Raw genomic sequence first — 21,717 nt, forward strand, 5'->3', positions numbered from 1 at the left:
ATCATTCCGAGCACTTGGGCGTTTTCAAGCCAATTGTCCGTCGTTGGCTGGCGGACGTCACCTACATGGCCCTGGGCGCATACTTGCGTGAGCAAAGAGCCGAAACGTTGATCAGCGGAGCCCTGCCCTCAAACTTCGGCCTCTCTCGCGGCCTTCGTCCCTTCTCGAGTTGGAACCAGTGACTTGGTTCCAATCTTCCCACTCCTTGCTGATCTCCATGAGCACAGAGCCCATCACTGTCGCACTCGCCATGAGACCGTGACCTTCACCCTCAAGAACACGGACCTCGCAACGGCGCATGGTCTTGCCAAGCCAGCGCACGTTTTCCACAGGCACGCGTGTGTCCTTGCTGCCATGGTGGATGACAACAGGACGTGTGATGTCCACGTAGCGGAAGCCGATCGTGTGTCGACGTTCCAGGCAGACCAGCAAGTCAACCGCGGGGTTGGCTCCTGTGGTGGCGAGGTCCCAAATTGCATGTGTCAATCTCAGGTCATAGTGGACTTGGCGTTCCTTATCCACCATCGCTTCCTCTGCGGCAGCGAGGATCGCGGCCTGCGGATCAGATGAGCGGTTATTCTTGCCACGGTTGTGCTGTTGTTGCTCTTTCGAGATATCGCCTGTGAACCCAGAACCAAGGAATTCCGGGTCGATCGAGTCATGCTTGCTCACAAGGTTTTCCTTGTCGACTACAGAAGGCAAATCCTTATTCGCCCCAGCTGGGGTCGTTGAATTGTTCGCCTTCCGTTTCGTGCGCCGAGGGCTATTCTTCGGTAACGAACTGGTGATCGAGCTGCTCGTGGCAGACATGAAAGAACTGTTTGCGGCTTTCAGAAATGGCGTTGGCAAGGCCCTCAAGATGCGTTGTGACGTGGGTATGGAATTTGCCGGCGGCGATGCTTGCGAGGCTCCAAATACGTTCATCTGTGATGGGGGAATCCACGGTGCGAGCAGGTGGATGCGGCCGCGGATGTGCTGAGGCATTCGCAATGCTGTAGCTAGGGCATATATCGCTCCGGCAGAGTGGGCAAGAATCGAGAATTTGGTAATCTTCAGTGCTTGGCAGATAGCGTACACATCATCTGCAACAAAATTTAGTATTACACGACTGGCAGCTTGAGGCTCGAGGTTGACTTACCAGGCCAGCTCAGAGGTGTGGCCGTGCCATCTGCGTATGCCTCACTGTCTCCAACACCAGGTCTGTCGGGTGTGATCAGACGCAACTTCAAGGTGAGGGCCAATTCGTCATAAAATGCTGTGATATATCTCGTGAGTCCCATGCCCACACAACAGAACACGGCGGAACCATCAGCATCGCCGACTTCCGAGAATGAAATAACTCTTCCTGTCTGAGGGTGATGAATTTTTTGCGAGAGCCGTGGTGAACAGAGGTACGACTCGACGGCGTCGTCAATAGAGTCTGCACTTTGTGGCCTCTCGTACCCGACAGTCGGCTCTGGTGTCGCAGAGCTCTTCCGTCGATCTGGGGTTTCCGATCCTTTCGCGCCCACCGACAGCCTCTTCGCACGGGAGCTGCTTCTCTTCGAACGCATCGTCTCGCCAGGGTCGGGCGTCGTCCTGCCTGACTTCTTCCGGTCGGCGCTCTGTCCGCTTCGTTTTCGGCTCGAGGAAATCGAGGGGAACGGTGCACCATCATCCACGGCCAATCTCGACGTGTCCGGTGGTGCTGAGGACTCATCCACGCGAGAGCCATTCTTTGCAGAGGCCCCATGAGCTGATTGGGTCGTTCTTCCTGTCGTGGTGCTTTCCCTCGTCCTTGTTGCATCCGTATCTAATTGGCGACGAGAAGAATGTCGCTCTTGCTTCGCTGCGGCGAGGTCCCGAAGCTCACCATCCTCACCATATTCCGGAATCATATCGTTTAGCGCGCCGTCACTCCGTCGCCTGGCCTGGGAAAGTCGCTGCGAGGATCTTCTGGAAGCCGTCTTCAAGGACGACTCACGGGCTGGAATATGGTAGCCGTTCGTATCACTCGGCGTGGGTTTCGATTTCGCTGCCTCGCTCGTCATCGACCTGGAAGCTCCCGGCCCATCAATGCCTGGTGTCTCGGCATGTGCTTTCCCCGTGTTTGGAGACGCATTACTTTGACTGCCGCCTCCACTTGCGCGTTTGCGGTCGGAGTCTGATGTCCGCAGCTGCTCCTTTGAGCTCATGTACGCCAGCACTTTCTGCGATCTCGATTGTCGCCTGCCCCAGCTGTCATGTGAACTCTTGCGGTTTAACTCTATACTACGTGAGGAGCCACGCTCGACGGACAGATTGCCAATGCTGGCATTATCGTCGTGTATTGAGCCTGCAGAGCTCTTGGAGGACGGTCGCGACGGGCTGCGCAGAAGTTGTTTGAAGCCGCCGGAGGACTCCCGGCGCGGAGACTTTGGGGCAGTCAGGGCAGAGTAACCGGATGGGGGCTTGGACGTGCGGACGATCGGAGGGCTCGCGGCGAGCTCGTCAAGGTCGACATCCTCTTCTTGCAGCCGTGAGAGGGGCTGGGGTGAGTATGCGCCATACTCGACACCAAAACTGCCATTGCTGCTGGCACGCCGAGGAGAGCTGGGCATGGAGGCGGATTGTCCTTCAAAATGGTGGTTGGCTGGTTTCGATATGACCGCAAGGCTGGTGATGAGGGACGAGATGATTTCGGGAGACGCGGGAGGAACGCCGATACGGCTATCGCCAGCCTTTGTTTCGGCCAGGCGCAAATGCTCGACAGGCTTGCGGCGTTGTGATGACCGAGTCTGCTGAGGGTTGCGAGGCACCCCTGGGGGGCTTGAGGAGGAGCGCTCCATGGCCGTGGCAGCATAAGAGCCTGATTTAGGGAACAGCAACTAGGACCAACCAGGCTGCGCGAACGTCGTCAACTGCGCGTATCGGGGTGGTAGCAGGTGAGCGTTGCAATTGGAGCGCAGGCGAGCCACTGCTGTCGAGCAAAGTCGGTCGGATGGCGAAGTCGTAGCTCGTCGGGCGACAGTGGCCGGTCGTCGTCTTGCCCAGCGTCCGTTGCCTACCGAGTGAGGCTCAGTGAGGCCGATGAGGGACCAGAAGGACAGCCAAGAGGACCGGACGCTGTCACAGGTGGTGTGCGACAGTGTCGCACGCTGGGATGCGGCGTGACTTTGGGGGAAATTCTGCTGCAGGTTGAGGTGCCTGCGTCTGGCGGGCGGCGTGGGCGCGGGTTGGCACACTCAGGCGCTTCAGACAGGGGGCAGGCGCAACATAGACCTTGTCACGCAGGGTCGCAGTGTGTGGGTGGCGGCTGCCGGGGCTGGATTTGGGAAAAGGGGAGAGCCACCCAGGCTGTTGGACCACCAGCGACTGGGGGGACAGATACGGCAGTAAAGCCTCAAACCGTCAACAACGGCAGGCAGCTCGCGTGAGAGTTCAGACAGACGTCCGGACGGTCCGTACTGGCACGATAGGTACAGCCGCCTCTCCCAGGGCCCTTGACTGGCTGGTTGCTGTGCCTGGTTCAAGACACTTCACACCATCGGCCGATAACAGCAGCAGCAGCACCACCACCGCGTGTGGGTAAGACATGCCTCAGCTCCAACCAGCCCGAGCAGGGATACTCCGGCAGGCCACCCACGCGCCGTCGATCCCTGTTCTCGCGCAGAGCCAGTCAAGACATTTCCCGGCATTCCGCTCGACACCAGTAGCACCGGCCTGGTGCCCGAGGTGCCCAATTCGACCGCCATGGCCACTTTTTGGGGCACCCTGCCGCGCTAAACCACCCAAGGTGGCCATGTCTCAGCATACAATACCGTCCGAACCGGCTAACACGCTTGATGGATGAGGCAGCTCTTAGCCAAAGGCAAGAAGACAAGTGACCCAACATCTGGACACCACAAACTCTGCCAGTTGACAGCGCCAGTTGGGGGCTGGGCTCCTGACCTCCCGAGACTGACAGCATACTGCAAGTTAGCAGACTTGGCGATGTGCTGTCTATGGGTTCTTCCGTGGCATGGCGCAAGTCAATGTTCCGTGCGGCACATGTTTCTGCGGAGTTCGCAATTTCACAAGAACGTGACAAGGGGCGGCCCCCCTGCCTGTGACGAATTCTCGTCAGCATCCTCAACCACCCCCGGAGCTTCACTCTTGCAGAGAGACAGAGCCAGGCCGAGAATACTCCAATTCGGCGAGCAAAGTGCAACGACAAGTCTGAGGCAACGTCGATCATGTCAAAATGGCCACACCTCACATCCCGTTCGCCAACGTCGTGGGCGGGGAATCGTCCGGCCGCGAAACAAACTCGACCCTAGAAACGATGCAAATTGATGTGGACCTCAACCTACGGGCAGAGTGGAGCATAACCGTAAACGAAATGCAGAGTCCTGACGCCACGCGGTCGCCATTGGCCCGGAATCCTACCCTCATAGCAAACCACGGTTGAGATTTAATGTAACACTGCGACCACGGGATGCATCTGAACGTGAACCCGCAGTAGGCATGTTTCAATGCACTCTGTGCAATTTGAGCACATATCAAGCATGTGTGACGTTCGTCTCTAACTCAAGGAGCTGCTAATCATTTCAACATCCCATCAACCTGATCAAGCCCTCGCCGAAGGTTAAGTGAGTGTTTCTGCCTCCGAAGGATTTGCTTGCAATGATCCCAAGCATCTCAAGCTTGGAACATGAACGGCTCATAAACTTTGTGTACTCTGCAATCTGTAACATCAGGGAAGACGAGTCGGAAGCCACTGTAGGCTAACCGTAACAGCCCGGACCCCCCAGGTGTTAACCATTCTTAAATGGAGTCCAACGTGGAGCCACGGTCCTGATTGCGAACGACATAGATGTCAAATGTTGACTATTGTCCGCTCAGCATCGGTGCAAAAGCTCGAAACTAGATTTCTGTTAGTCGTAGAAAGGCAATTAGCTCCTCCAAGAAAGGGAGTGAATGGTTTCCCCCAAGGGCAACACTGAATTGAACTCCGCCCTGAGGAGGTTACGGCACGTACTGGGCCGTTGAGGATAAGCCGTCCTGGGTCACACCGGAGGAAGCACGGAAGAAGGCCTCTCAACCGACTGTGTGAGCACCCCGAAACGGTGGCTTGTCCTTGACTGCCCGTGTCCACTGTCTCTGCCGTCCCTCAAGGGTTTTGCCGCGGGCAACACAAGCCAACATCTAGAGAACACTCATATCCCTCCCTGCATAATCCCACATTCGTGCACAGAGGAGCACAGCATCATAGCAAGAATGACTAAGAGGATAGGTGTAACAAGGCCACACCACCACACCAATATTCGCGCCGAGCATTACTTTGTCCTAAAGCTCAAAAGTGCGCAGACATACTGTGGCCTTGCAGTCCTCCATGCGCTCTCTCAACCAAACCTGCGAAAAGTCATCAAGACAAGTATGAATCTCTTCCCACAAGTGTGTTCTCAAAGAGGTGAGCGTGTTCGATACTGTCATATTTTCCCGTATCAGTAGGTGAGGAGCTGGCGACATTTACTCGTCCAATTTTGAATAGCTGTATCGAGTGACAGGGCTTCAAGAAAGCGACTTGTATTAGTCCTGACCCCTAGATGCCCCACGATCATCGTGACTAGTGGCACTGCGGATGTTCCAATGGCGGACTACCATCCCAGACCCCTGGCGGAAAGTATTGGGCCTATGGTCGCAAGGGCTGCGAGTGACGTCATTCCATCAGCGCATGCATGGCTGAAGGGGTGTGAGAGAGTGCAGACACATAAAATCAAGGCACAACCCAGCAGTCTGGTGAAGGCACGAGAGACAAAGCTCGTGATTTACAAGAAATCAGCGCAAAGCCGTCTAAGGGGTCCCGAACGCAAATCAAGTCAAGCCAAACGGCGACTACCAGCGACTTGAACCAGGCAGCAGACGCCACGCCCACTCCTACGTAGCGCGCCATCTCACAAACTGCACGCAACGACCAGCAAGACCAGCCAAGATGGACCTTATAATGTCCCTGCCGATCCTGTCGTACTTTGCGGCACCGATGATGACCTCTTGGTCGACGTCGCTCAACCTGCTCTTCTTCTACATGACGTGGTCGACGCTGGTCCTGTCGCACGACCCAATCTATATTGAGATCATTGGGACGACGGCTATAAAAGTGGTGTTCTGGCTGCTGCCATCGCTCCTATTCCTCGCCTTCGACGCCCTCGTGCCCAGTCTTGCCGAGTCGATCAAGCACTACGGTCGTTCCTCGCTGCCGCGCCGTGACGCGGCATCACTCGCCCAGCAGGTCATTCTGGCCATCTTCAACGTGCTACTCTGCGGCGCCGTCGAGGCCGTCATATCGTTTGGCGCCTCGACATATCTCCACCGACCACTGTTCAAGTCGAGCACCACGCTGCCTTTGCCGTGGCAGATCATCAAGCACATCCTCACGCTGTACACGTTGCGCGAGCTGCTGACTTACTACATCCATCGCTTCGTGCTGCACTCGCCTCATGGGCGTGGCGGCGCCATCGCCAGGCTGCATGGCAGCTACGCGCACGCAAGCCGCGGCGGCGGTGCGCCGTACGCCCTGATGCTCTTCGCCGACCACCCGCTGCCGCTATTTCTCAACCGCCTCGTGCCGGTGTACCTGCCCGCGCTGGTCCTGCGGCCGCACCTGCTGACATACTTTGCCTTCACGCTGCTCACCACCATCGAGGAGACGGCCAGCATGTCCGGGTACAGCATCGTACCGGGGATCGTGCTGGGCGGGATCGCTCGCCGCACGGCGACGCACTACGCAAGCGGCGGGCAGGGCAACTACGGCGCCTGGGGCTTCCTGGACTGGGTCAGCGGGACCAGCGTCGGGAGAGACGTGATTGAGGACCTGCAGGACGAGGCCGACAAGCACCATGTGAGGGAACGGGGGAAGCGAGCTGCGATTGATGCTGGAAGTACGGTGCAAGATGGAATTGATGGGGTCCGCAAGACGAGGAAGGGTAGGAAGACTAGAGCTGCCTAGGGTAATTAACTGGGTTCCGAATTTCTGAAAAATGGTTAGAATGAATGCACACTGAAACACGACTTCGAGTTGATGCCTGTGTATGGCTCCAGATTTGGTCCAACGCGGAATCCGGGGACGTCTTGTCATCGTTTCTACGCGCGGCGCACGATACACTAAAGCAGACGTGCCGAGACATTGGCAATTGCTGTCTTGAAAGAAGGTTTAGGGGCACAATGACCCCCGTTGTGGGGATGATGCTGGGAATGCTCGTAGTCCCCCAGACAGAGATTCGTCTTGTTGCCAGCGGCAGGTGAGCAAATGTCATTTCCCGCTGCAAGCGAAACATGAGCACGGCAACAACGGTCGGTTGACTGTTGGGTGAAGCGCCATCAGAGGTGCGGGCGCTTAGTAAACCCAAGGGCACGCCGCAAAGCAGCAGTTCGTTCCAGGGCTCAGATGCAGTTGGCGTGTCGATCCATGCGCAAGTCGGAAGTTGAGTGCGCGTGGGGCGGGGATCTGTGAGGCGGTGCACGGAGCGCGAGGGCGAGGGCGAGAGGTGCTGGACAACTCGAGCGTCAGGCAGGACAGTCGGTCTGCTTTTTTCCTTCGTCCTCCTTCTCCAACAGCCGTTTGGCATTGTGTCACCAGCATCTCGTGCGCTCTGCAAGCATTGCCGCATCACGACCTGTCAGGCACGCGCCCGCGCGAACAGATTGCCGTTGCTACACACTTTTCCGTTCCACGCCAAGCTGCGTCCCACGTCATCGTGATCCAGACGGCCCAAGTGCTCCGGCCTAACTCGGTCGTGGTCCCCTAACGCAGTGGCTCCAACTGCCCAGTGCGCCAGTCACACGCCTGCGCCTGGAGATAAGCCCGCTTGTCGTCATCATCCACACAAGCAGAGCATCGACTCCTCGCGGCCCGCCAACTCTCCATCGCACTGTCCCAGGCAGCCAGCCTGCCGCATTCTCCATCAATATCGCGGGACTCGCCGTGGGCATCGAGATACTTCTCCCGGCGCAAGGGTCTCCCCCGGGCCGCTGCATCCCTTGTCCTTCTAGATTGTCCCGGCGCCTTCTATACTCCTCACGCCGTCCCCAAACATGTCGTGGGAGCTCACTCGACGACGCCTCACCCGGGCTGTCAACAGCAAGTTCATCTATGACCGCGTGGTATGTTCCCTTTCATTTCTGCTCCGCCCCAAGTCTCGATCAGTGCCCGACTTCTACTGAGCACCTGCCGCTCCTTCCGTCATTGCTCCAACATTCGACGGCTAGTGCATGTGAGAACACTCTTACATCGGCAGGCCAGATTCTGCGCACGACGAGCACTGCGCATAATAGTCCTTGATGCCAATGAGCAGCTGTTCTAAATCTCTTACTCACAGCCACTCCTCCATGCGATAATCTTCCTGACCGAAATGGCCATCATAGCGCGGCTCGTCTCGCGCTTCAACAGCTACTATGACCAACGACCGGGTATGTCGTCATCTCTCTCGTCTCCCAGTAACACCCACCGCTGACCAGGGTACATTTTGATAGTTCTCACAATGATGGTGACCAATGCCGTTCTCGGTGGTGTCGCCGATACTGTTGCACAAACCATCACATCCGTTCGCCAGCGCGCTGTGCGAAAGCCAGGTGGTCCGGGCAAGAACGACACATTCGCTATTGAGATCCACGAGCTCGACCGCAAAAACCCAATGAGCGACCATGATCTGGTCCCAAACTCGAAGGCTCTACCGCCACCCTTTGACTTTGAGCGACTGACGAGGTTCGCGGCCTATGGTTTCTGCATGGCGCCCCTTCAGTTCAAGTGGTTCAGTTTCCTGTCCCGAGCTTTCCCCGTTTCCAAGGATTCTGCACTCGGCCCGGCAATGAAGAGAGTCATATTCGACCAGCTCGTGTTCGCGCCGTTTGGTCTTGCAGTCTTCTTCACCGTCATGACCGTGGCTGAGGGTGGTGGCAAGCGAGCTGTCACCAACAAGCTTCGGGACATGTATGTGCCTACTCTCAAGGCCAATTACTTGGTGTGGCCCGCCGTGCAGATCATCAACTTCCGTTTGATGCCCGTGCAATTTCAGTTGGTAGGCTCAATCCCTTTCCCGACTTCCCATCTTTGTACACGCATGCTGACTGTTTCCCCACAGCCATTCGTGTCTACTGTCGGTATCGCGTGGACGGCGTACTTGTCGCTCACCAACTCGTCCGAGGAGGCGGATCAGAAGGTTCATGAGCCCAACTCGAACATCCGCCTACAGTAAGAGATTTTTGTCCAAGAAGAGATGGGGTTTGGCACAGGTTCGAACTGTTTGCACATATATGAGCAGCGAGCTCTGGTTGTGGCTTGAAACAGCATCACAACACGGGTCAGAAGCGACACGAAAGATCCGGCTGGCTGGCATCGTGGATTCCGGGTTATCGTCTTGAAAAGGAAAGGAGAGGCATTAGTGATGTGAGTCGGAACTGCGTTCATTTGATTATCATGGCGTCTGCATGTTCGTTTCGCAGGGTATGTCGCATAGCAAGAATATTCATATCAGCAAAGACCGGTCACATATGACCAGACCAACGGTGCATACTTGTTCGGATCCGAGCCCGAACTTGCCTTCCGAGGTCCACGATATTTCCCGGGCCTGAATCTTGACCCCATGGGGTTTCCCCTGTCGGAATAGCAAGAGAATAAGTCGGGCATCGGGCCGCGGCAAGCCACGAAAACAACCAGAACAGAAGGCTTCTTGATCTGATATGCTCCCGGCTTGGCAGGACTGCTCGTGCCAGCGAGCCTGGTGTAATCCTGCAGCGGCTGTGTAGTCATTCGCAGGCGACAGTCCATCATGATTACGGACACCACGTTCTCTTGGAGCAGAAATGTCTCGCATGGTCCAGATTGTTGAGAGAGAGGCTGGGCGGACCGATTAGCGGGTCCGACGTCACAGCTCGGCGGCCGGCGGGCAGGGAGCTGCGTGGGAGGGGCTCCTGCACCACAGCTCACCAAAGACCCGTCTGGCCCCACCATGCCGCCGTGAATGTTTTGGCTGCCCCTCCACAATGAGCTAGCCCAGCTCCAGCTGCGGCCGCGCTCAACCGAACTTGCTTCTCATTGACCTGCGTGCTTTTCGTGTTGTCGAATCGTCCGATTGCAAGTTCAGATCACAGTCAATCACCTCATAAACGTCAGTAGAAACGCATCTCGGACTGCCTGTGCTTTCGTTGCTACGCATTGTCAGGAACAAGAGTGGCTAACAACACCCCCCACCGATCAGCCAGACACAGCAACCATGTCGCTCTCCAACAAGCTCTCCATCACCGACGTTGACGTCCAGGACAAGCGTGTCCTGATCAGAGTATGTACTACAGACGCTATAAGAGAAATTCCCAACACTTCCACGATGGCTCGACAGCCACAGGCCAAGCTTGCCATGGTTTCTGCGAGTTCGCTCAGCATTGAACCCAGACGACTAACTCAGATATGTGATCCTTCCAGGTCGACTTCAACGTCCCGCTCGACGGCGACAAGAACATCACCAACAATCAGCGTATTGTCGGTGCCCTGCCCACCATCAAGCACGCCATTGACAATGGCGCCAAGGCCGTCATCCTCATGTCCCACCTCGGCCGCCCCGATGGCAAGCCCAACCCCAAGTACAGCCTGAAGCCCGTCGTTGCCGAGCTTGAGAAGCTCCTGGGCAAGAGCGTCGAATTCGCCCCCGACTGCGTCGGCCCCGAGGTCGAGGCTATCGTCAACAAGGCCAGCGGCGGCCAGGTCATCCTTCTCGAGAACCTGCGTTTCCACGCCGAGGAGGAGGGTTCCTCCAAGGACGCCGAGGGCAAGAAGGTCAAGGCCGACAAGGCCAAGGTCGAGGAGTTCCGCAAGGGCCTTACCGCTCTGGGTGATGTCTACGTCAGTAAGTGCTCGAAGACACCCTCTCTTACAGTTTCTAGTCATCAGTCTGTTGTTAACGCGGTGGCCACTTGAACAGACGACGCCTTCGGCACTGCCCACCGCGCTCACTCCTCCATGGTTGGTGTCGACCTTCCCCAGAAGGCTGCGGGTTTCCTCATGAAGAAGGAGCTCGACTACTTCGCTCAGGTCATCGAATCGCCCAAGCGCCCCTTCCTTGCCATCCTCGGTGGCGCCAAGGTGTCCGACAAGATCCAGCTCATCGACAACCTGCTCGACAAGGTCAACAGCCTCATCATCTGCGGTGGCATGGCCTTCACCTTCAAGAAGACCCTCGAGGGCGTCAGTATTGGCAACTCCCTCTTTGACGAGGCTGGCGCGCAGACTGTTGGCAAGCTCGTCGAGAAGGCCAAGGCCAAGGGCGTCAAGCTCACTCTGCCTGTCGACTATGTCATTGCCGACAAGTTCGCCGCCGACGCCAAGACCGGTACTGCCACTGACAAGGACGGCATTCCCGATGGCTGGATGGGCCTTGACTGCGGCCCGGAGTCGGCCAAGCTCTTCAAGGAGGCCATCGACGCCTCCGAGACCATCCTGTGGAACGGCCCCGCCGGTGTCTTCGAGTTCGAGGCTTTCGCCAAGGGCACTAAGGCCACACTCGATGCCTTCACCGCCGCCGTTGCCAAGGGCAAGACCGGCATCATCGGAGGTGGTGACACCGCCACTGTTGCGGCCAAGTACAACGCCGAGGACAAGTGCTCGCACGTCTCCACTGGCGGCGGTGCTTCTCTCGAGCTGCTTGAGGGTAAGGAGCTGCCTGGTGTCACCGCCCTGAGCTCGAAATAGGGACTACTTTCTGCGGGATCCGCCAAGGCGACGGCATCAAAACTGTGAACTGAGGATGCTGTGAATAAGGCGTCAAAGGAGCGCCAGGCACGCTGAGTACCATAGCCAGAGGAAAGCACAGCTAGAATGAACAATATCGATACCAAACACGAATTATGAAAGGTCGAGCCTTGACATGGTTGCAGAGTCCCCCATTTGTGTTGCCGTCGTTGCAATGGCGATGCTTTAGTTCAGAAACGTGCACTTTCACGTGTCCATCGTTGTCGTGATAGATTACCGTGCAACTAGAAGCTTGAGTCACACGACACAGTGCTAGATGCATGAGCACATGCCAAGCAATGTCTATTACTGACTTTAGTTGTCCAACCTCGGTCTGTCCTTTAACTTTGGTCTCATTCTATCGGATCGTGCCCATCCGTAAGCCGGGCTGTAATCGAAAAGATCAAACCCACACTACGCAGAGAGTACGCTTTGGCGGCACAGCACTGCTGCCCCCAGCAGATTCCGTACGCTAAAAGCGGAGGACGAGCATTCTGCCAGAAGCGTGACTTTACTCGTAGATGTCCTTGAAGTTGGGTTTGTGGTCCACGGAATGAGATTGCTCGATTCCTTCAACACGGCTCGTGTTGGATTCTTCTACCTCCGCTTGCTCGCCTCAACCTTCTTAAGCTCCTCCCTGTGATTGTTTCAAATATCAGCGCTCGCTCTCTACGCTGGGGCATGCGAATGGAAGTGCCGTTCTGGAACCACAGAGGTAGGCTTCTCTGCAGGCCCATGTGGTTCTGTGGGGAAGCACCCGGCCCCCATATGGCCAAAGTTGGGAGTTAATCCTTACCTCAGCTGCGCCGAGAAGTCGTCGGTCGTGTCGTCGTCGTCCCAGCTCTCCTCCCAAAGGTGGCCTGTTGTCGTGCCGGCGGCGTCGCCGGTCGCTGTGGCGGCGGCCTCGGTCTCCTCCGCGGGCCAGTCTGTTCAGAGAGAGGCAAAAGTCCTGTCAGCATAGGTTCGGGGTTTGTTTCTCTTGCCAGAAAACTGGACGGGTTGTGTTTGTGCCATATCTGCTCGTCGCGGCCCTGGCTACCGCATTCCCCGTCGTCGTCGATGTTGCGCGCCCGTGGCTCTCCATCTTGACAGCCCATTTGCAGTATCTGGCCCTGTGGCGGGACAGATCCACGGACGCAGCGAGCGGTTCGAGTCGCGGTTCGGCCAGGCGGTGACGAGAAGCTCAGACGCTCGGCTCTCTAGCGAGAACAGCATTTGTCGGCTTTGGGGGGAGAGCGCTGGGGGCAGCGCGCATCAAACGTACCCTCTACGGGGAAATCTTCAAACTCGTCGTCCTCCTCGAGCGGTGCGTTGGTCTTCTGCACGGGCTGCTCGGGCTTGGCCGAGGTGGCCTTGCTGTCGCTTGTGCCTTTGGGGGCTTCTGATGCCATGGCTGGTGGTGTATGTGGTAAGTGATTGTTGGGCGTCCGGACGTCGGATCAAGTGAACAGAGGGGACGAGTCGAGGTCGACCGGTGGATGCGAGGAACCGGCTGGTGTTTGCGGGTTGTCGGGGAGTCGGATGGTCACGACGATGTGATGCTTGCTGGATTAGCGAGTCGTGGATGAGCTGCTGGTGGTCAAGCAGCCCGAAGCAGTGGCGGCGGGCAGCAAGCAAGGCCAACGGGCATTGTGGGGCCGAAGCTGTGCAGAAGGCGGGATTTCATTGGGCGGGGGGTCCTCGCTGTCGGGGGCTTCGAGCGCCAGGCTCCAGGGCAGGTGCGACGCCGACAACTCACCTTGACTTGTGGCTTGGGTGACTTCCCTTTCACAAGAACTTAACATTGAAACCGTTCGGGGTCACGAGTTAGAGCACTCGCCATACTGAGCTGGGGAGCTGGAAGTCACGCTTTGTGTTTTTCTTCAATCTGCGTTGTTCTTCGATATATTTGGCCAGCTGCTTACGCTCTCTGTTGTTGGTTGTTTCACAGGAGCGAGGCGAGCGATGTTGGCCTCCAAGTCTCGCCAACGTTCATTCGGGAGACGACGGCCACAAACTACCATAAGGTGCTCAGCGTAATTGGTGAATCAGTCTCCTGGTCTCAATACTTTTGTCCTTCGATCACTCCTTGCAGCTGCTCGGCCCTGCCAATCGTCATCGCATCCACGAAACTGTCTATCCTGACAGCCTGAGTCTGCACTTATGTCAAACACAGTTCTGTGAAACATAGGGACGATACAAGAGCATGTCATGAGATGGAGGAAGTAGGATGGCTCCAGAAACTACTGGGCTTTAATTAGCATCTTTATCTCGTTGTGATGGTCGTATCTGGGTGAGACAAGCGTATTTGCGGGCCAATAAGAAACCACTTTGGCTAGCATCTCAGCACCAAAAAGGACTTCCCAGGGGGAGCCGCGTCATGCACGACTTCGTTCCGTGATATCTGGTTTGGGACCTCGATCAGTCCGCTGGCTAAGTCCAGGGTGAACGAGCACTCGTGGAGGGGCAGCCCGGAGATAAGCCTCTCAGGCACCACCGATAAGCTTGGCCCCGGGACGGAGCTGAACGCCCGTACGTAGCCAGTGCGACGTTGCAAGACGTCATCCTGAGGTCCCTGGCGCTGGCGATCTTCGTCAATATGCCGCAGCGCTGGGGCGGCTCATTCACTCCGATCAGACCGAATTGGTGAGCGACCTCAACGACTACAAGAACTGCACAGGCAGAACACGGCATTCTGAAAGGGAGACAGCAAAGCCAAGCATTGCATCCCGCCAACTCTCCCGTTTGGCAATCTGCATCCAGGTTCGACAGGCAGCTTTTTAGGGTCCCTGTAAGCAGGGTTTGGCGCCCCGCGGCTGACCGTTTAGCAGCCTCCCAGCAGTCCCAACCATCGCGCCACAACATCAGCACCACTCCAGGGCTCGGCCGGCCTGTCCGATGCTGACGAGGCCCCGGATCCGCACGGAGACGCATGGGCCAAGGCCTGCCAGCTCACTCTGCTCACCCATTGACGTCGTCGCTGCGGAGTCTTCTTCGTTTGCTTCAACACTTCTCTGTTACCATTTACCATAATCTCCCCTGGTCCAGGATAACTAGCCGGTCGACGTAGACCGGCCGATTTTCTGCAGACATGAGCCGCCTGCTGGGATGGGCGCGCGGCGCCACGCCCAAGCACAGCTCACAAGCGACCCCGGCACAGTCCCAGGAGGACCTCCTCGCCCAGCAGATCGCCGTCATCGAGGATGCCATGTCCCATGCCGCCATGATCATGAACGACGACATTGACGGCGCAGAGGAGCAGCTCCGCAAGGGCAATTCGACCTTCCACTCGCTTGGCATGGGCGTCTGCATCTTCATGCGCAGCGTGCTGGGTTTCGAGAAGGGTGTCATGCTCGAGGCCAGCAACCGTCTCTACGACACTGAGAATGCCGCCTGGGAGGAGATGAAGAAGGCCCAGAAGGAGGCCGGCACGCAAACGACGTTGCCTGGCAAGATCTATCCGCCTGGCAGCGAGCATGCTCTGGTTCTGGCCGAGGCACAGCTCATGTCCGCAATCGTGGCTGTTCTGCACGAGAGCTTGACAGAGGGCATCAAGGGATTCTACAAGTTACGCAAGGCATACATCACCCTTGACGGCATCATGGAATCGGAGAGTGCCTACCTGAAGCAGCAAGGCATCAAGTTGGAGAATGGAAAGGATATCATGCTCAACATGGCGGCACCACCGAAATCTGTCGATGACGACGAAGATCTTGAATTCACTGATGCGGCTGAGTCTGGTATTCCGACGCCGGAAGAATATGAAGGACATCTCGCAAGGGAAGTTGACGAGTCGGCGCAGAAGCTGAAACAGCTTTCTGTCGAGGAGAAGAACACGAGCAAGGTCCCGGGCACGCCTGAGACAGCTGCCGACGTTTTCACCAACCCCATCGACGCATTTGTCCACAGCGGCGCAAACATGTGCTTTGGCATCTTGCTGCTCATAATATCCATGGTCCCGCCGGCTTTCTCTCGGCTATTATCAATCATTGGCTTCAGGGGTGATCGCGAACGTGGCGTGCAGATGCTCTGGCAAAGCACCAGGTTCGATAACATCAATGGTGCGGTGGCCGGTCTTATGATATTAGCATACTACAACGGTCTGCTTGGCTTCTCAGACATCTTGCCGTCAGACGAAGACGTCGAGAACGGCGCGGTCATGGGCTACCCGAAAACCAGATGCGCTGCACTTCTTGCCCAAATGCGGTCACGCTATCCTGAGAGTGGACTGTGGCGCCTCGAGGAAGCTCGAGTGCTTGCTGTGAAGAAGGAGCTGCACGAGGCTATCAAGATCCTGGAGAACAACAAGGCGTCGAAGATGCGACAAGTCACTGCCCTCAACTCTTTCGAGCTCTCTCTTGACGCCATGTACGTTCAGGATTTCACGCTGATGAGAGACAGCTTCCTTCGCTGTATAGAGCTCAACGACTGGAGCCACTCTCTGTACTATTACCTCGCTGGGGCCGCAGAGCTCGAGCTTTACCGAAATGCCTACCACTCTACAGCCGACAAGAACGAATCCGACATGAGGATGCACAAGAAGAAGGCTGAGGAGTTCTTCCGCAAGGCCCCTACAGTTGCCGGCAAGAAGCGTTTCATGTCGAAGCCCTTGCCGTTCGAGCAGTTCGTTCTCCGCAAAATTCAGAAGTGGGAGGACCGTGCCAAAGAACTCGGCATTGACTTTACCGATGCCGTTGGCGTCAGTCCCGTCTTTGAGATGACTTACCTCTGGAATGGTACCAAGAAGATGCAGCGTCCAGAACTGGACAAGGCAGAAGCCCTGCTCTCATGGCAACGGTTGACGGTGCCTGCCGAGGCTGCGGCCCAGATCCAAGCTGAAATCGACGAGGAGGCCCTGCACAATGTCTGCTTGGCTGCGGTGTACCGAAACCAGGAGAAGCTGGCCGAGGCGAAGGACATCCTTAAAGATGTCCTCGCCATCAACAAGTGCGTACAAGCACCCCCCCCCCCCAAATCGTTCCTAAAGCTCATACTGACTGTGTTGCAATTCAAGGGTCGATATTAAGGGTCCTACCAAGGACGATTACCCGCTTCCCGCGGCGCACTACGAGATGGCAGTCATCTCGTGGGTCGAGGTCCAGAACCCTCAGCTTTATATGTCGGAGGCGAGCGATGCAGAGGACGAGACGGCGTGGAAGCGGAAGAAGCTTGACGAGTGCCACACGTGGCTCGACACGGTGGGCAAGTGGGAAGGCTACGTGCTGGACGCGAGGTTTGGTATGCGCGTTAACACCGGGCAGGACACGCTGAACTGGTACAGACGGGAGCACCCGTGGGCGACGGCGACGCCATGATTGTATAAGACAAATGGTGCACTTGGCGATGTACACAAATCGGGACTTGGTCGGCAGACCACAGCTGAAAGCAATAGACGCAAACGGCGAGTTTGCCCGGGGATAATATCTATCCGAGTACGATCTTGAAAGTCGTGTTTTTGTAAGGCGATTTGTTCAGCAGCAACTGGGAGACCAAGAATACTGCACAGCTCGAGTTGACACTGCTGACATGTTGTATGACAATATGCCAAGTGGTGTAGTAGAAGATAAGCATCTGCATCGGTGACCCCAGCAGCTAATTCACGCTGCAAGCTAGTAAGAGTGAGACAAGATGTTGTTCTGGGATCACCAAGTCGTTGCCTGTGACCCCGTGCTCTCCCAAGGATTGTGCTATCCCCTCCACCAGATAGCGCATCTAACATCAGCTCGCAGGTCCTCGGGTTGTGTACTTCAACCACCAAGGCATTCTGCGGCGGGAAGCGCCCATCAACAATGTACACGTGCTCGCTAGCACTTTGTAATGGCCGCCACATATGACGTAAACTTAGCGCTGCGAGATGAGACGCCCTTTACAACTTTTCGTTGTCGGCTACAGGCTAACTGTGCGTTGGCTGCGCGTTGTTCCATGAGAGTAGAGGCTTCAAAAATGACTGCGCGCGAAGCTGTGAAATTGTGGACTTGGCGCGCGTCTTTTTGTCCCCAGCTACATCCTCAGCTAATGTCCCCAGCTAATGTCCCCAGATCCCCAGCTAATGTCCCCAGCTAATGTCCCCAGCTAATGTCCCCAGCTAATGTCCCCAGGTCCCCAGCTAATGTCCCCAGCTAAGGTCCCCAAGCTAGCGAACGGGTTTTCCTGCTGTCTGACAGGGATGGGGGCTGTGGCACACCAGCCGCTGCAGGTGCAAGGGAAGCAATGGACCGCGTGGCTGCTCGAATCAGAAAACCGAGGTTGGTTGGCTCAGCAGGGAGCGCGGACATCTGGAAGTGCCGTGCCAGCTCGCCCAGAAGAAGTGACCATGTAGGCAGGGGCAAGTTATTGTTAAAATCTTCAACCCTTGTCCAGTATCCTGGCGAGAAGTTTTGTCTTGGAGCGCCAGAAGGCTGCAGTGACCAATGAATAAGGATATCTTAAGGTTCGACCGTTGCATCTGATGTACGGCATACCTGAATGTTTCGCGGACCTCCGATACGTACTGCTCTGTCTTCATATTCCTTGACCGACAACATAAAATGGGTGCACGCGAGGACCTCGGTCACTGCAGAGTTCTGGCGCTCCAGCACCTATACTAGCATTCATACATGCCAACACCGCTACTTCGACCCTCATGGCTGTGCCAGTGCAAGAAGCCAAAAACACGCATGGGCATCGATGGGGGCATCGATGGGGGTATCCATGTCCATGCGTGCATCGTTCCGGGCACACACACACGCGCGGGATTGGTGCATTACAAGGGGCGGGATTGATGCATTGCAGGGGGCGGGATTGGTGCATTGCAGGGGGCGGGCAGGCAGGCAGGCAGGCAGGCAGGACAGCCCGTACTCGCAAGTGGGCGCCTCAATCGCAAGGCACTCGGGCGAGCGACCAGGCTGCCCTGCCCTCAGCCCTCCACCCACCACCACCCATTCATTCCCACGCGCCATCCCTCTCCACATTCCACGGCCAGCATCATCCTCGCTAAAGGCATCCGCCACACCGATGGCCGTGCCCACACTTAATCACATCTTGACATGCTGTGTACGAAGCCATTGGGTACTCAAGATAAGCTGGTCAAATGATTTAAATTCATTGATGTCCGCAATAGTTCATTCATCTAGGACAGTGATATAGCCTGTCATAGATGTTATTCCTTCGTCTCGGGCACGTTGCTTTCCTGACACTACCAATCCAACCGCTGGAATCGTCATGAAGGGACTCCCTGTACCCGCCATTACCCTCTTCCTCACATTCGGTGCAGTTGCGACCATTACGTTGCTCTGTGCTTATTGGCTGTATGGCCACCAAACAAGTTTTCGAAGCTGTCGACAACCTTGCGGCATCCTGTCAACGCAAGACAGGAGGGTATACATTAAACTTCTCAAGCACGTTCACGCAGGATTCAAGAATGGTAACAGCTTTCCACGATTCACGTCAGTGGTCATGGCCGTGACCGATTTGGACACAGTCAGTTACGTCGCCCTGTCCTATACGTGGAAAAGGCATATCGCGATGCGCTCCACATCGCCCCTATGCCGGCAAATTCTACTCGACGGCTCCCTCTTGGCTGTCGAAGAGAACCTCTGGGACTTCCTCACGTCTGATCCCGGTGCGGAGGTCATGAAAAGCCACCAGCTTCTGTTCATTGACGCGATCTGCATCAACCAGTCCGTAAATTTGGAACGAGAAAGACAAATTCCCCTGATTCCCGTTGTCTACGAAAATGCGACCCGGATAGTCGTCTGGCTCGGTAAGGACGGTCGTGCTTGTCCTCACAACCCTGCTCGCTCAACGCAGATAGGCGCGACCAGTCTCAACGAATTAGATCCTTGCGTTCTACGCTTTGTTGCTCACAATCTCTATTGGACACGATTATTTGTGGTACCAGAACTTATTCTGGCTGGGAACGTTCTCATCTGTGTCAACGATGAAGTCGTCGAATGGGATGGCATGCAGGACATTGACGCCTTATCACAACTTCTGCGACAAAAGTGCCCCACCCCGAACGCATACCAGCCCATGATCAAGATACTCGAATTCAAGAGAGCCTGGGACCAGACACGTCACTGCTTCAACTCTACTCGTACGAAACACGCCCAAGGCTTTCTTCTCTTCGACGCTCTACAGATAGCGGCGCAGCTCCACTGCAAGTACCCAAGAGACCGCATCAACGCAATGCTCCCCCTTACACGGAATTGTCCCATCCGCGCGGACTACGGGCACATCCGCACAAACTTCAACTTGTGCAAGGATGTCTTGCAGTATGGGATGAAGGAGCTATACGAGGAAGGACGATCTGAGGAGCAAATGCGCGATGCGGCGGCGTTTCTCGTCGGTTTTTGCCAGCCCTTGCTAAGTGGGCATGACCAGGTGCGGGCGGCGCAGCTTGTTCGGCAGACGCTCAATTCGCTTTATGCGTAGGCGTCAAGAGGATCTGATTGATGAAAAGTTGGGTGGGATTGCTGGCCGTCAGTTGTGTGCGAGGCTTTCGAGAAGGGTGGGGGTTCTCTTTATGAAGGGCATGGCGGATGTACCAGCTCGTACATCGTCCCGCTGGGAGTTTGGTAAACCCCGTCTCCACTGTCGCAAAGAAGTTTTCGGCAAGGCTAGATGTTGGGGCAAAGTGTGTAAGACAGCTCGAGAGCAGTGATGAGCATAAATATGTGATGGAATGTAGGAAAGTTTTGGCCGCCAAATAATGATTAGACACCGTAAAATGAGCTTGATGATGCTATGACACGATGCCCGAAGCTCAGAGCCAGTATGGACGCTCCGTTGGCCGGTCTCGACGCGTGAGACTGTGGGCTGAGGCAAGTGAAGTAGAGGAGGTAGACAGTTTCCGTGACTGAGCGATGCCGTCACGCCAAGACTGCAGCAGCGCGGGAGCTCAAGCTCGCATACAGTCAGTAGTGCAGCGAGCTCATATCATGCACCCAGGTGGGTGTCCGCACTTACACGAAGCTCTGGCACATGCTGCCCCACATTGGCAAACCACAAGGAGCTGCCGACCCTTAAAGAGTTGGCTTTGAGTCTCAAAAGGAGTCCCGCTCGCGCCCGCCGGAAAGTGGATCCGCTTCCCGCACGTCAGAAGGCCCAGAAGCAAGCCATCTACCGCCGGATCGGGTAATGCGGCGGTCCCCTCTTCTTCCGTCTCGCCCGGCAGCCCGCCGCCCGAGGAGGTTCTAGGTCTGCAGGTACCAGAAAGTCTGGGGCCGACTAAGGTTGGCAGATGACGAGAACCTAATCTCGTGAGGTCAGCATGACTGCACAGAGAAACAGCAGCAAGCACCCGGAACAGGCCTAGCCACGATGTCAAACGAGCTCAAGGCTGGCCGCTCCGGCTTCTCGCCAAGGCACTATCCGTGTCTTTGGGTTCTGGGTGAGTTGCCCTCCCGGTTTCCCGGCTCCTCATTCGCCACCCACCCTCTCTTCCTTCCAAGATCCTTTGTGATCTCATTCCGCTAGTGGGTCCACACCGAAGAGAAGTAAAGACAGCGACGAGGGTGCCTTTTGAGTTGAACCCTGGACGAGGCTGTACAGGCTGTCATGAGCAAGCTTTCAGTCTGAAAGACTAACCGGGAAAGATCATGTCTCGCTTCGGCGAAATTGAAGGTCGGGAAATTCCACGGAGAGATCGAGAGCTAATGTACCATGATTCCATGATCGGCTGAAAATGGGGCGTGCGAAAAGGGAGGGTCTAGGTAGGCCGAAGGAAGTGGTCTGGCCATGAAGCTCGTGACACGCTGTGGGAAGAGGCTTGGGCCTGGGGGGTTCTGGCTGGTGCCTCTGTGCTAGCCTCTCGTATGTCTAGAGCTCCTCGGCATGAGATATGGTATGGGGCTGGCCCTTTCGCTTGCCTCTTGTTCATTTTTTTCCGCTGAGACCCCTGGACGGCCTGACTTCACCTTGTTCAACCAAGCATCTCAGGAGCAATACAGCTTGTTCATTGTGAACAAACAAACCAACAATAGCAAGCTATCTTCCCGAGCAGGAACGTATTCGTCGTTCCTCATCAGACTGCCCAGCTCTCC

General features: G+C 56.3%; 8 protein-coding genes across 8 annotated transcripts; 5 read left to right on the forward strand and 3 right to left on the reverse strand.

Moving 5' to 3' along the window:
• Positions 1-111: 111 nt before the first annotated feature.
• B0I36DRAFT_232659 (uncharacterized protein) lies at positions 112-2,807 on the reverse strand (the record flags this gene model as incomplete). The annotated part of the gene is made up of 2 exons (XM_046149159.1): positions 112-1,082; positions 1,139-2,807. 2 exons carry the CDS (start codon positions 2,805-2,807, stop codon positions 112-114), a joined length of 2,640 nt encoding a protein of 879 aa, XP_046017746.1.
• Positions 2,808-5,759: 2,952 nt separating this feature from the next.
• Positions 5,760-7,220, forward strand: B0I36DRAFT_309104 (sterol desaturase family). Its single transcript, XM_046152088.1, has one exon. It carries the CDS (start codon positions 5,933-5,935, stop codon positions 6,944-6,946), a length of 1,014 nt encoding a protein of 337 aa, XP_046017747.1. The 5' UTR covers positions 5,760-5,932; the 3' UTR covers positions 6,947-7,220.
• Positions 7,221-8,031: 811 nt separating this feature from the next.
• On the forward strand, positions 8,032-9,191 carry B0I36DRAFT_357092 (vacuolar membrane protein; the record flags this gene model as incomplete). Its single annotated transcript, XM_046157746.1, has 4 exons — positions 8,032-8,100; positions 8,316-8,406; positions 8,470-9,014; positions 9,078-9,191. The coding sequence occupies 4 exons, from the start codon at positions 8,032-8,034 to the stop codon at positions 9,189-9,191; spliced, it is 819 nt and encodes a 272-aa protein (XP_046017748.1).
• Positions 9,192-10,208: 1,017 nt separating this feature from the next.
• Positions 10,209-11,677, forward strand: B0I36DRAFT_370738 (phosphoglycerate kinase; the record flags this gene model as incomplete). The annotated part of the gene is made up of 3 exons (XM_046159939.1): positions 10,209-10,274; positions 10,415-10,835; positions 10,911-11,677. The coding sequence occupies 3 exons, from the start codon at positions 10,209-10,211 to the stop codon at positions 11,675-11,677; spliced, it is 1,254 nt and encodes a 417-aa protein (XP_046017749.1).
• Positions 11,678-11,914: 237 nt separating this feature from the next.
• B0I36DRAFT_309111 (DSS1/SEM1 family-domain-containing protein) lies at positions 11,915-13,286 on the reverse strand. Its single transcript, XM_046152089.1, has 3 exons — positions 12,981-13,286; positions 12,513-12,642; positions 11,915-12,353 (listed from the first exon to the last, which is right to left on the reverse strand). Exons 1-3 carry the CDS (start codon positions 13,105-13,107, stop codon positions 12,314-12,316), a joined length of 297 nt encoding a protein of 98 aa, XP_046017750.1. The 5' UTR covers positions 13,108-13,286; the 3' UTR covers positions 11,915-12,313.
• Positions 13,287-13,643: 357 nt separating this feature from the next.
• B0I36DRAFT_309112 (uncharacterized protein) lies at positions 13,644-13,964 on the reverse strand. Its single transcript, XM_046152090.1, has one exon. The coding sequence runs from the start codon at positions 13,906-13,908 to the stop codon at positions 13,744-13,746; it is 165 nt and encodes a 54-aa protein (XP_046017751.1). The 5' UTR covers positions 13,909-13,964; the 3' UTR covers positions 13,644-13,743.
• Positions 13,965-14,686: 722 nt separating this feature from the next.
• On the forward strand, positions 14,687-17,278 carry B0I36DRAFT_419243 (uncharacterized protein). Its single transcript, XM_046162126.1, has 2 exons — positions 14,687-16,642; positions 16,710-17,278. The coding sequence occupies exons 1-2, from the start codon at positions 14,787-14,789 to the stop codon at positions 17,008-17,010; spliced, it is 2,157 nt and encodes a 718-aa protein (XP_046017752.1). The 5' UTR covers positions 14,687-14,786; the 3' UTR covers positions 17,011-17,278.
• A 1,372-nt stretch (positions 17,279-18,650) lies between these two features.
• On the forward strand, positions 18,651-20,460 carry B0I36DRAFT_309115 (uncharacterized protein). The gene has a single exon (XM_046152091.1). It carries the CDS (start codon positions 18,896-18,898, stop codon positions 20,105-20,107), a length of 1,212 nt encoding a protein of 403 aa, XP_046017753.1. The 5' UTR covers positions 18,651-18,895; the 3' UTR covers positions 20,108-20,460.
• The last annotated feature ends 1,257 nt before the right edge of the window (positions 20,461-21,717 follow it).

Source organism: Microdochium trichocladiopsis, assembly GCF_020744255.1.
Source record: "Microdochium trichocladiopsis strain MPI-CAGE-CH-0230 chromosome Unknown B0I36scaffold_1, whole genome shotgun sequence".
In the NCBI taxonomy this organism is placed as follows: domain Eukaryota; kingdom Fungi; phylum Ascomycota; class Sordariomycetes; order Xylariales; family Microdochiaceae; genus Microdochium; species Microdochium trichocladiopsis.